We start from the raw sequence: 14,478 nt of genomic DNA on the forward strand, positions 1-14,478 counted from the left end.
TGCGCAGCATTCGCTCAATTTGATGCCTACGAACGAAGATTTCGTTGCATATCAAATTACCCAGCAGCCATTTAGAAACAACAAGTCATCAGAAAAATTGTTATTTCTTATTTAAAAAATGTCTTCTGGCTGTTTAAATCAGCCACATCTTGAAAAAGAGGACAGGGACATGCGTTTTGTTTAGATTGTACACTTTTTTCTTAAAACAAATATGTTTAACCATGACCAGAAAATGTTTAATGTTTGATGGCTTTGCGCCAGACAACACCTCTTAGACTGTTGCTCACCACAACATGTACTCAGGTTAACATTGAGCGCACTCACCAAGTAACCGTAACCTTGTTACCTGAGGTAAACCTACAGGGTTAGCGCTCACCAAGTAGCAGTAACCTTGTTAATAATAAGTTACCTGAGGTAAACCTACAGGGTTAACGCTCACCAAGTAGCTGTAACCTTGTTAATAATAAGTTACCTGAGGTAAACCTACAGGGTTAACGCTCACCAAGTAGCCGTAACCTTGTTAATAATAAGTTACCTGAGGTTAACCTACAGGGTTAACGCTCACCAAGTAGCTGTAACCTTGTTAATAATAAGTTACCTGAGGTAAACCTACAGGGTTAACGCTCACCAAGTATCCGTAACCTTGTTAATAATAAGTTACCTGAGGTAAACCTACAGGGTTAACGCTCACCAAGTAGCCGTAACCTTGTTAATAATAAGTTACCTGAGGTAAACCTACAGGGTAAACGCTCACCAAGTAGCTGTAACCTTGGTAATAATAAGTTACCTGAGGTAAACCTACAGGGTTAACGCTCACCAAGTATCCGTAACCTTGGTAATAATAAGTTACCTGAGGTAAACCTACAGGGTTAACGCTCACCAAGTAGCCGTAACCTTGTTAATAATCAGTTACCTGAGGTAAACCTACAGGGTTAACGCTCACCAAGTAGCCGTAACCTTGTTAATAATCAGTTACCTGAGGTAAACCTACAGGGTTAACGCTCACCAAGTAGCCGTAACCTTGTTAATAATCAGTTACCTGAGGTAAACCTACAGGGTTAACGCTCACCAAGTAGCCGTAACCTTGTTAATAATAAATTACCTGAGGTAAACCTACAGGGTTAACGCTCACCAAGTAGCCGTTACCTTGTTAATAATAAGTTACCTGAGGTAAACCTACAGGGTTAACGCTCACCAAGTAGCCGTTACCTTGTTAATAATAAGTTACCTGAGGTAAACCTACAGGGTTAATGCAGGCAGGTCTCATTGATAACAATAGTGAAGCTGGCATTGTGACGCAGAACAATGGGCTGGGAATAGAACGTTCTGAAGGCGAGTCGGTGTCACGGAGCTCAATAGAACTAATAGGAGCTGGTAGGGTGAAAAATGCCCAAACATAAGGCCTGTTGTTTCGCGATTACTTCATAACCAGGGACAGAAGGTAATATTATGAAACTGGGCTCCATGGCGGATGCAATGAACTAATTTTATCCGAAATAAACGTTGTAAAAAATGTCACTTGATGCGGCCCAAAAATAATATTAAAAAGTTCAGTCCTTGGACACAGAGGGGTTAAACACTAAAGTTACCGTCCATCTAGTGAAGAGAGGAGAACCGGACAGAGGGATGGTAGGTAGCCAGCATCCGTCAACGAGAGAGGGAGAAGCCCTCCACGGTACTTAACAGGTGGAAGAAACAACCAGGGAGCTCCATCGGTCCACAAGAAATGCAGGCAGCCGGTGATGATGTAGTGGTAGCTAGGATAACTAGGATGCTGCTGGTAAAGAGTAGCTAGCTTAGCTAGCTGTACCGACTAGCTTGGATAGCTAGCAGGTCGTTCGTCTGTCCCTCGAGGATGATGACGAACCCGGTGAACCACACAATTAAACAAGACTAGCGAGTGAAAAGGATCTGGCTACACTCATACTGTCACTGACCATTAAGCAAAAAAGCAAATTGAACAATAAACTTCGGTGTCTCAACACTGTAACAAACTCCGTCGTTATTTCCCAACATCACCTCAGACCACTCTGCGCGTAACTGGACAATATGCTTGGCGCCAAACCGTACGTGGACGCGGACAGTTCTGTACGGGGACGCGGACAGTTCCAGAACGCGGACATGAGCAGAGCCACATAATAAACTAAACCCAGTCTTTACAGTGGCTTACATTAGTAATATTCATTTTTTATTATGGAAAACAAAATGATTCGTTTTTTAAAACAATGTTTTGAGATCTGGGCCCATATCCAAAAAGCGTCTCAGAGTAGAAAATGTGTCGTATAAGTGCTGAGAATAAAGCCATTTTAGTCCTACTCTTATGGGTATAAATTAAAGCTATGCATGAAGCCTCTTTATTCATAAGTGTCCCACCTAGTTGGCAGATATTTAGGACACCTCATGAGCTGTCCTAACCAGTTAAGAGGTACCAGCAGGTGTCTTGATAATAGAAACATGCAGCGAGTCAGTGGTTCCTGTGCAACATGTAATTGCTTTGGAGCAGTGGTGACCTGTCATTCAGGGCAGAGCCCCACCTGTTTAGCAGATGCTCTTACCCAGAGCGATTTACAGTAAGTGCATTCATCTTAAGATAGCTAGGTGAGACAACCAGATAATACAGTCAAATATACAGGATACAAACATTCAATGTCAGCTAAACAATGGATATATAGCGTTTTGCAATAAAAATAATAATTATTATCTACATCTAAAATCTATTAATTAAACATCTGAGAACAGTAATATTGAAGGTACCCATAAGCAACCATTTCTGATTATTGTGGAAATAGCATTAAGGAAATAAACTCTTAATAATTCTTAAACAAAATTGTCATCTCACCTCTTAGCTTCGGTGTCATGTTCCCCAGAGAGACTCATTTTAGACCACTGACCCCTAAACAGAGATCCAACATGTTGGTTGTAGTTAACACAGTAATTCTTGAATGTGAATTGTTATCATTTATTAATTATCTCTTACAAAACATTTACTAACAGACATATTGAAACAGTCAGGCTATTTAATGCAATCAAATGAACATCTGATTGTGACATCTCTTCTCCATGTTAACTGTCAATAATAATAATAAATCACTGTTTGTTAAGGTAGTTATAGACAGTGCAGCAACACAAGGCCATGTCTCACACTTATTTGTATTCATTAAAAGTCAGCCAATTATTATCTTTAAATCTGTTATTTTCTAAACGTATCTGAGAATGTAGACAGAAGGGCTAAAACGGGCTTGATTGATCTGGGGGGGATCAGTGATCTATACAGAAATGTTTTTTGCAACAATTAAGAGATTTTTTATTATTTAAAGTAGGCTAGGTTATAATGTATAACAGTAATTTTTTGTGTAAAGCAGATCAAGGTCTATACCTCAGCCAGTGGCGACCCGTCATTCAGGGCAGGTGGCCTTTCCTGTTTTGCATGTTATTTTGGCATTAATACGTGTCACATATCAGTTTGCAAAAAATGTAAAAATAATATATATATAATTGAGTTAATAAAGCCGCAAAAAAACATGGTCTCTTTTTTGTTTTCTTGAGTAAGGCAGCTCCAAAATGCAGGTGTTTCAGCCTAGCTCAGTGCTTTCTGTGGTGGTGGGGCAGCCTAGCTCAGTGCTTTCTGGGGTGGTGGGTCAAGCCAGAAGACAATACAGAGCATTGCTTCGTGATTGGCTCAGTGTTCTGTCACTCATGGGGACACTACGTCACCGCCAAGTCTAAGGGTAGAGCTAGAAAATTCAAGCCCATTGGGTGCTGCCACAGAGTTACATTAGAAGTGCCCATCCAAGAAGGTCATTGGCCAACAGATAAAATGACGTCAAATCACATTATATCTACAGTAGCTTTGATTGGACTGATCAGGTCAACATCATACTTTCAAAATCTTAGCCAGCAGTCATCATCATGAATCAAGTCAACAATCTACAGGCAAATCCTTTTTAATCCTTATCATATGAAGAGAAATAATGAAGAGAAATGATAGGACAGCTGTTGGGACTCTGCTGTTGGGACTCTGCTGTTGGGACTCTGCTGTCGGGACTCTGCTGTTGGGACTCTGCTGTTGGGACTCTGCTGTTGGGACTCTGCTGTTGGGACTCTGCTGTTGGGACTCTGCTGTTGGGACTCTGCTGTTGGGACTCTGCTGTTGGGACTCTGCTGTTGGGACTCTGCTGTTGGGACTCTGCTGTTGGGACTCTGCTGTTGGGACTCTGCTGTCGGGACTCTGCTGTCGGGGCTCTGCTGTCGGGGCTCTGCTGTCGGGACTCTGCTGTCGGGACTCTGCTGTTGGGACTCTGCTGTTGGGACTCTGCTGTTGGGACTCTGCTTTATGTAGGCCCTAACAGTTTGTGGCCACCGTTTGTCACCGTTATAGTGCAATGAATGTATTGTTTAGTGTTGTGTTGTGGAGTGGCTTTGCTGGCATGCATCCCCCTTTATTTATGTTTTGCCCCACCAAGATTGACATGCTAAAATCACCACTGACCTCAGCTATAGCCTAGATGACCAGCCTAAACCTGTTCAGATCAGTTCCCATAACGTTATAACAGTAACAGTAGCAGGAGCCTAGTCCTGATACAGATGGAGGTCTATACCTCAGCTATAGCCTACATATCCTAGATGACCAGCCTAAACCTGTTCAGATCAGTTCCCATAACGTTATAGACCTACCAGTAGCAGGACAGAGCATGTAGCCTAGGCATGAGCAATATGTGTATGTGTTATTTCATAGTTTTGATGTCTTCACTATTGTTCTACAATGTAGAAAACAGTAAAAATAAAGACAAATCCTGGAATGAGTAGGTGTGTCCAAACTTTTGACTGGTACTATACCTCAGCTATACCCTACATATCCTAGATGACCAGCCTAAACCTGTTCAAATCAGTTCACATAGGCTATCAGTAGCAGGATTGATCACCTACAAATCGGTTTTAAATCCAAATAACAGGACATGTAGCCTAGGCCAAATTTTTTCAAAACATTTCCTAAAGAGACCACCTGGGCCCGGATTCCCAAAAGCACCTGAAGGCTAAGTTAATCGTTAGAACCTTTGTAGGAGTATTGTTAAATCTCCAAGCTCTTTCCCAAAACCATTGTTTCTTTATTTTTTACTATTTTCTACATTGTAGAATAAGAGTGAAGACATAAAAATTATGAATTATGAATATGGAATCATGTAGTAACCCAAAAAGTGTTAAACAAATCAAAATATATGTTGTATTTGAGATTCTTTAAATAGCCACCCTTTGCCTTGATGACAGCTTTGCACACTCTTGGCAATCTCTCAACCAGCTTCATGAGGTAGTCACCTGGAATGCATTTCAATTATCAGGTGTGCCTTCTTTTAATATGCCATTTAGCAGACATTTTTATCCAAAGCGACTTACAGTCATGTGTACATAAATGTTTACGTATGGGTGGTCCCGGGGATCGAACCCACTATCCTGGCATTACAAGCGCCATGCTCTACCAATTGAGCTACAGAGGACCACATTTGTCATTTGTTCTTAAACGGATGAGGATGTAATTTGTTCTTAAAAGTTAATTTGTGGAATTTCTTTCCTTCTTAATGCGTTTGAGCCAATCAGTGCTAGAGGCGTCACTACAGACCCTGGTTCTATTCCAGGCTGTATCACAACCGGCTGTGATTGGGAGTCCCATAGGGCTGCGCACAATTGCCCCAGCGTCGTCCGGGGTAGGCCGTCATTGTAAATAAGAACTTGTTCTTAACTGACTTGTCTACTTAAATAAAGGTTAAATTAAAAAAGGTTGAGTCTCTAGATTCCCTTGCTGCTCTGGATAAATAATGAAATGGTTGTCATAGTGATTTAAACTGGGACTGGTTATCTCCAAACTCTGAGACCATGTCATTTGTTACATTTCACCCAATTGATAAAGGAAGCTAGAAGGCTGAACCCAGAAGACAACTCTAAATCAACACTTACTGATATTATCCTCAAATCCTTTCACTCATATTATAATGTATCTTTGTTCAACGGATGTCGGGAAGCCTATGATATCAATAGTGTAGCAAACAGCGGGTAGGGCGGTAAACCCAGGTCACTGGCGAAAAAGGCAAACACCCTACGCATCACAGCAATGGGAATTGTAACCTGACTCACACTGTCCCCTACAAAAGTCCCATGCTTCGACTACTCAGACCCCTCACATGTCCGGGCCATAAATTCTGATGGCCTCACAGACACCATACTACTTCTGACACCAATGTAGCAAACAGCGGGGCAGGGAAGCGAACCCAGGTTGCATGTGTAAAAGGCAAACAACCTACGCATCACGCCACAGGCGCCAATTGGGTTAATTGGTTGGAATTGTGACGTGGCTCATTTAGCGAGGATCACTACACTATAGTGGAACTATGATACAATTACAGTTATCATATGAAATGTTAAATGTAGAACTATAATATATGAATATATTGAATTTGATTTGCCCAGATTCAGTTAGCTCCATTTTGTATGATTAAACTGACACGTACCTGTCTCAGTTGAAGTCGACTGTTAGGTCTGAGTGTTTTACTTCCATTCAGTACTAAAATTACACCAGACATTACATTTCTCTACCACTTTATAATAATCCATGGAAAGATTCTCACCTTGTAGCCTGAATTCACAACCAGAACATGTCAAGTCATTGAGATATCTACTGTTCTGCTGAGAGAGCACCTTCCTGATGACTAGCGCTCTGTATATTCTAATGGGTGAAGTCTGATCTGGAATGTGAAGCTAACTGAAATCTAGATAAGCTTTGAAAAAACAGTATATCTAGCTTGCATCATAGTCCACCCCTCAGGCTAAGTTCAGGTTTCAGCATGAGGCAGACATCAACAGCCGAGTTGTAGGCTACAACCTGGGTCGTATTCATTAGTTTACTCAGCAGCCAACAGTTTTAAAATGTTGCAATAAACTTTTTTTTTTGTGTCATTTAGCAGACACTCTCATCCAGAACGACTTACAGTTAGTGAGTGCATACATTATTATTCATACTGCCCCCCTGTGGGAATCGAACCCACAACCCCGGCATTGCAAACACCATTCTCTACCAACTGAGCTACATCCCTGCCAGCTATTCCCTCCCCTACCCTGGGCCCATTGTGCACCACCCCTCTCCCGGTCGCAGCCGGCTACGACTTTACTTTCTTTTTACTTTTCTCTTTTTTACATTTGAAATTTGAAAAGGAATTTTCCCACACAGCAGGAAATGCATACTTGTAATGTATTCAAGGTTTAAAAAGGCTTCTAAAGTTTATAATTTCCACTTCAAAATTTCAGACTTATTTTGCTATAATGAAAAATTTATCAACCCCTACAAAAAAATTCCATTAATTATAATCCAAATAATAATTCACATTTCCTGTTGCTGCAGGATTATTTTCCTGCTGAGAGAAACTGGGTGAAATGAAGACATGGCATCTGTAAGTGCATTCATCTTACGATAGCTAGGTGAGACAACCACATATCACAGTCATATATTCAGGATACAAACATTTTATTCTAGCTGAACATTGGAAATGTAGTGTTTTGCAAACAACAACCCAAAAAATTCATACACATTTAAAATCTATGAATTAAAAATCTGAGAAAAGTAATATTAGCAATAAATTATATTTAAAAAAAACACGTGATTTTTTTGGGGAAATAGCGTTTTGGATATAAACATAATAAATTATTCATAAAATTGTCATCTCAGCTCTTAGCTTTGGTGTCATGTTCCCCAGAGAGACGCATTTTAGAGGCAGGGCCCCCCTCCACTCTCTCCCCAGAGAGACTCATTTTAGAGGCAGGGCCCCCCCTTCTCTCTCTCCCCAGAGAGACTCATTTTAGAGGCAGGGCCCCCCTCCTCTCTCTCCCCAGAGAGACTCATTTTAGAGGCAGGGACCCCCTCCTCTCTCTCCCCAGAGAGACTCATTTTAGACCACTGACCCCTAAACAGAGATGCAGCATGTTAGTTGTGGTGAACACAGTGACAACTCATTCTAGAATGTCAATTGTTCTCTTTTATTCATGATCTCTTAGAAATAAAACATTTACTAACAGACATATCCAAACAGTCAGGTGATTTAATTTAATCACAGGAACATTGTTACGTTCCCCAACAAGAAATAAAACATTGTCTCTCAAACAGAAGAAGGAACTAACAAAGAGTCACTAACAACAACCAAAACGAAACAGGTGGTTTTAGGAGGGGTTCTGAAAGACACTCATGGGGGTGTCCACTAGTGGTGGGAAACAGAGGCTTTCTGAACGCTTTGGGGCTTTCACCAAATTGTGCCGAAAATGCCATTGATAGATTTGAGTGCTAATAAACAATATTTAGTTAGAATGTGGGGTTCGCTTTTTGCCTCCAGGTTCACTATGTTTTCAAAAATGATGCATCTGTGGTATTATTTAGGAAACTAAATACAGAAGATTATCATAGGTTACACTAAATAAAACAAATTATTTGAACAACAATGGGAAATCCCAATCCCCATCCCTACCTGCTGAGCTCCCATTCAGGGGCTACAAACTGGAAGACATCAAACTAAATGTATAAATAAGGTGTCCAGTAGAGGTCAGTGTTTGAAAGAGACTTTGCTTTGGAAAAAGCACTGGCACCAGGGAGAAATCAGTGAGATCTCTCACATTTTGTGAGGCCGGTTGGACGTACTGCCAAATTCTCTAAAACAACGTTGGAGGCAGCTTATGGTAGAGAAATTAACATTCAATTATCTGTCAACAGCTCTGGTGGACATTCCTGCTGTCAGGATGCCAATGGCACGCTCCCTCAAAACCTGAGACATCTGTGGCATTGTGTTGTGTGACAAAACTGCACATTTTCCAGTGGCCTTTTATTGTCCCCAGCACAAGGTGTACCTGTGTAATGATCATGCTGTTTAATCAGCTTCTTGATATTCCACCCCTGTCAGGTGGAAGGATTATCTTGGCAACAGAGAAATGCTCACTAACAGGGATGTTAACACATTTGTGCACAAAATTGGAGAGAAATAAGCTTTTTGTGCGAATGGAACATTTCTGGGATCTTTTATTTCAGCTCATGAAACCTGAGACCAACACTTTACATGTTGCGTTTATATTTTTGTTCAGTATAGAAAAAAACACAAAGCCTCCAGCAGAGGTCAATGCTCTTCTGACAGCTGTCAGATGGTAGTGTGATGTCCGAAGCTTCGACCGTCATCATCACGTAGTATTGTTACTTTGATACAAGCATTGATACGTTGTGTCAAATCAGTAGTGCTTTGAAAACTGCAACGGCACATCGTAGCTCCGGTATTAATCGACCAATCCCTAGTGTCCACTGAATGTTGACTAGCAACAAGAAAGTGGTACCTAAAAGACTCCCACCATGAGCGCCCATTGAAGTGGCTCCAGACGAGGACATCTGAAATAAAAACCCTCCTACTTACAATATGGAATAAAAGAACAAGTGGAGCAAACCAAACCAGACCAGACCAGACCACACCAAACCAGACCAAACCAGACCAGACCAAACCAGACCAAACCAGACCAGACCAAACCAGACCAAACCAGACCAAACCAGACCAAACCAGACCAGACCAGACCAGACCACACCAAACCAAACCAGAGCAAACCAGACCAAACTAGACCAAACCAAACCAAACCAAACCAAACCAGACCAAACCCTGGGAGATACAAGACAGAAAGACTTTGTTCATCAACTTAAAGAAGCAGAGTTACAAAGAGGTGCCAGTCTTCTAACATCTTTAAGGCCAACCAGAACACTGCTCTTAAATATCACATAACAGATGGAACCCTTCTGACTAAAGAGATGACAAGCCAGCACAGGCATAAGCATACTGTCTATTGAGGTGGCGCCAAGAGGTGCGGCCAACGTGCTAACGTCCAACCTCAAAATATAAATGGAAATACCAAAGCCTGTAACAACATGTAGTCGTGACTGATATCTTTCACCTCATCTCCCTGTTACTGTTTGTTAAGGTAGTTATAGACAGTGCAGCAACACAAGGCCACATTCCTCTCAGCCCTTCCACTCTCTCAGGCTAATGTGTATTTATTAAAAGTAGACTATTTCTTTCAATCTGTTATTTTCTAAACGTATCTGAGAATGTAGACAGAAGGGACAAAATGGACATGATTGATCTGAGGGGGATCAGATCCGTACAGAAAGGTTTTTTGCAACAAGTAGGAGATTTATATTATGTAAAGTAGGCTAGGTTATAATATATAACAGAGGTTTGTTAGTGAAATGCAGATGGAGGTCTATACCTCAGCTATAGCCTACATATCCTAGAAGACCAGCCTAAACCTGTTCAGATCAGTTCACATAGGTTATCAGTAGCAGGATTGATCACCTACAAATCAGTTTTAACCAGTATATCTAGCTTGCATCATAGTACACCCCTCAGGCTAAGTTCAGGTTTCAGCATGAGGCAGGCATCAACAGCCGAGTTGTAGGCTACAACCTGGGTCGTGTTCATTAGTTGACTCCGCAGCCAACAGTTTTAAAATGTTGCATAAACAGTTTACTCCAAACGCTGTCCAACGTGACCTAAACGGTTTCTGTTGCCAAACGTTTTGCTACGGTGGGCACTAATGAACACACACAACCTGTTTTGAGGAAGTGTAAATTGTTGTTAGTCTTTCCACAGTATTTATTTGTCTCTCTTTCTCACGAAATACCTTCCTGAGTGAAAAGAGTTAACAGTAGATTAGAAAGAGAAAATGTTGTTGCTTGTTGTGTTTTAAGCCTGTTTTGAGAAGACAAGTCTATAGACCTATGATACAGTACACTCTTAGAAAAAAGAGTTCCAAAAGGGTCCTCTGGCTGTCCCCATAGGAGAACGCTTTTGGGTTCCAGGTAGAACCCTTCTGGCTTCCATGTAGAACCCTCTGTGGAAAGGATTCTTCATGGAACCCAAAAGGGTTCTACCTAGGACCAAAAAGGGTTCTACAAAGGGTTCTCCTATGGGGACAGCCAAAGAAACCTTTTAGATTCTAGATAGTGTAGGAACGATCACCCTGGGGCACTCAGATGGAAACAGAACGAATTCACCCCACGCATCTAATTTATATCCAAAACATGTTAAGGAGAGTAGGCCTATTATAACACTGTCCACAAAACATATAATCAACTATATTAATACACATAACAATATCATCAACTATATTAATACACATAACAATATCATCAACTATATTAATACACATAACAATATCATCAACTATATTAATACACATAACAATATCATCAACTATATGAATACACATAACAATATCATCAACTATATGAATACACATAACAATATCATCAACTATATGAATACACTATAACAATATCATCAACTATATTAATACACATAACAATATCATCAACTATATTAATACACATAACAATATCATCAACTATATTAATACACATAACAATCGTCGTCTTACCTTTTATATGTCTCTCAATAGAAGTAGAGTCTGGAATGAGCATTCGGTGGTGGAAAGTTCCTTTAGTTTGTTCTGCTCATTTCCATATCAGGTTCTACCTGTTCTCTCTCCCACTCCCTGTCTCTTTATAGCTCTTACAATGTGCCTTGGCAAACATTCTACAAGTGTCTGGAACTCCAAATGTAGATCTGATTTAGTGTTCCAAATGAAAACAATTTGATTAAACTGGTTAATATGGTTAAAATACATTAAGACTGAGTAATGCTGTGATTGTTTTTATTATTTTGTATTGAAATGTTTGACTTTATTTTCCCTATGTCCTTTCAATATAGGAACAATTTGTGAAATGACAGCCTTCTGTAAATATGGACAAAAGTCTATGGATTCATTTGATGGTATGTGTCTTGCAACATTATGTAAAATGACAGGTTGAGAAACACTGCATCTTCCTAGGTGCATATGTGAGAAGGAACGCAAACTGTCTCCCTATGTGTGTGCCATCCCTAAACATCAAGTGTTTGTGGTTCATTAAAAGGTTTATTGTCAAGGTAAAAAATAAAATAAAATAAAGTGTCTGGAACTCTATTGGAGGGATGTGACATCATTCTTCCACAAGAAATTCCATAATTTAGTGTTTTGTTGATTGTTGTCTTCAATTGGGTTGAGACCTGGTGACTGAGACGGCCATGGCATATTGTGAAACATCAGCAAGTTCAGCAATCTTCATCACTGAAGCTCCTGCCAAACGTGCCCCAACAATCACCAATCGATAAGCTCTTCCCGAGCAGGGTTGCAGTCTCTCTTCGTTGCAGCTCCTCTCTCCCCAGGGGTAGCAGTTCCTCTCTCCCCAGGGGTAGCAGCTCCTCTCTCCCCAGGGGTAGCAGCTCCTCTCTCCCCAGGGGTAGCAGCTCCTCTCTCCCCAGGGGTAGCAGCTCCTCTCTCCCCAGGGGTAACAGCTCCTCTCTCCCCAGGGGTAGCAGCTCCTCTCTCCCCTAGGATTTGAAGACATCGGTGGCTTAGCCCACAGCCAGTGGGAGGGTCCGGGAAGGAATTTCAACAGCTAAATCCAGGAATACATCACTAGTGTATTGCCAAAAAACACTCAAGAACTTCAAATATAGACTCTGACCTGTCCAATGAGCCAAACTGATTAAAGAATCTCTCTCTCTCTCTCTCTCTCTCTCTCTCTCTCTCTCTCTCTCTCTCTCTCTCTCTCTCTCTCTCTCTCTCTCTCTCTCTCTCTCTCTCTCTCTCTCTCTCTCTCTCTCTCTCTCTCACACTGTGCAGTAATTAGAATCCCTTTACAGTTTTTGCCTATTGCTTACACACTTTTTGCAGAATTTGGCTCATTATGTCAAAACTCAACACTCAAGCCAATCAGACATAGCACTTGGAGATTACCAACTCACATATTGCCAAAATGAATCACTGCAATCAAAACTTAACACTCCTTTCTAAAAATGAAATTCTTGCAACAAAACCATACACACAAGCAACATTTGAATGACTCTTTCATATCCGCAGCAACACACTGATGGGCTTTATATAAAACACTGCAGTCTTTGTGTTTCAATTTTTATTGTCATTTTATTGTCATTGTCTTCTGTAAAACTCAAAAGTAGAATTTCTGCAGTAATCAAACAGTATTTACAAAAACGTTTTTACAAAAAAACAAACGTTCTTACAGAAATTCTTAACATCAAATTTAGCAACAAAACAAGTAAAAAAACTAAACAATTACTGGTTAAATTGCTATTGGGGGAAAAATGCAATGATCTGTCCTGTATTGTAGGGACCTAGAGTGGCATGATGATGCAGGACTCCTTGGACACTACTTGCAGCACACAAGGTGATATTTCCCCCACGCTGCCCAGGGACATTTACAACAGCCCTTTGTCCAACTACGTTATGGGCAAAAACTGTAATGCAATAAGACTGCGCGAAATACAGCAGCGCATAATTGATAATGACACCATCTTTCAAAATATACACAGTGTAAGTATTTCTGCACTAAGTCGTGTACTTGCGCGCCACAGAATAAGAATGAAGCAAATTTACAGAGTTCCTTTCGAGAGAAACACAGAACGTGTAAAGCAACTGCGATATGACTATATGCAGGTAAGCTATAGTGTCATTGGTTCTGAATTTGGAAGTGCATACTGTAGTGCTGTGCATGGGCCTGATGTGTTGCATTTGTTTTGTCTTGTCCAGAGAGTGATGGAACCTCAGTTAACCTCAGTAAAACCAGGAGACGTGGCAGGAACATTATTGGACACCGTGCCATCATCAATGTCCCAGGACAACGTGGTGGTAACATAACCATGTGTGCAGCTATAAGCCAAAATGGTGTTGTTCACCATCATGCAACCTTAGGCCCATACAACACTGCACACATTATTGCATTCCTGGACACCTTACATGACATGCTCACTGTTCAGAGACCAGAGCATACCCGATATGTCATCATATGGGACAATGTTAGTTTCCATAGGGCTGCTTTGGTCCGCAACTGGTTTACAGACCACCCATTCTTCATGGCACTCAACCTCCCTCCATACTCTCCATTCTTAAATCCCATCGAGGAGTTCTTCTCTGCCTGGCGCTGGAAAGTGTACGACCGTCATCCTCATCAACAGGTAGCCCTTTTACAGGCAATGGAGGAGGCATGTGGAGATATTGACCAGGCATCATGTCAGGCCTGGATACGGCATTCAAGGAGATATTTTCCCCGGTGCCTTGGACTGGAGGATATCGCATGCGATGTGGACAACATTTTGTGGCCGGACCCAGAAAGACGACATGATGTAGGCTGATTGTTTTTCTTTTTTTTGTGAAATTACTATTTTGTATTCTGACTTTGTCTTGGTTTTGATGAGTGTGAATAAACACCAACACTTGAAGTTTGGATCCTTGTATGTTTACATGACACTATGACAAAAGTATGACCTCAAATTGAAATCTGTACACAGAGAAAGCAAAAGCCAGATGTGTTTTGTATTCATACCATCAGTGTGTAGTTGGCACATTGTGTGCTTAGTA

The 14,478-nt window shown here is 41.0% G+C and overlaps 1 protein-coding gene across 1 annotated transcript in view; it reads right to left on the reverse strand.

Annotated features, from left to right (window-relative positions):
* LOC311140694 (NLR family CARD domain-containing protein 3-like) overlaps positions 1 to 11,615 on the reverse strand; it is a gene marked incomplete at its 3' end in the record, with an annotated part of 29,617 nt that extends 18,002 nt beyond the window's left edge. Inside the window, exons 1-2 of the mRNA XM_084175877.1 lie at positions 11,440 to 11,615; positions 2,840 to 2,893 (exon numbers count right to left, since the gene is read on the reverse strand). Coding sequence (XP_084032003.1) covers positions 2,840 to 2,877 — 38 coding nt within the window. The 5' untranslated portion in view covers positions 2,878 to 2,893; positions 11,440 to 11,615. The remainder of the gene's footprint in view (positions 1 to 2,839; positions 2,894 to 11,439) is intronic.
* Positions 11,616 to 14,478: the final 2,863 nt, after the last annotated feature.

This window comes from Coregonus lavaretus, assembly GCF_964263955.1.
Source record: "Coregonus lavaretus genome assembly, chromosome: 2".
NCBI classification, from domain to species: Eukaryota; Metazoa; Chordata; class Actinopteri; order Salmoniformes; family Salmonidae; genus Coregonus; species Coregonus lavaretus.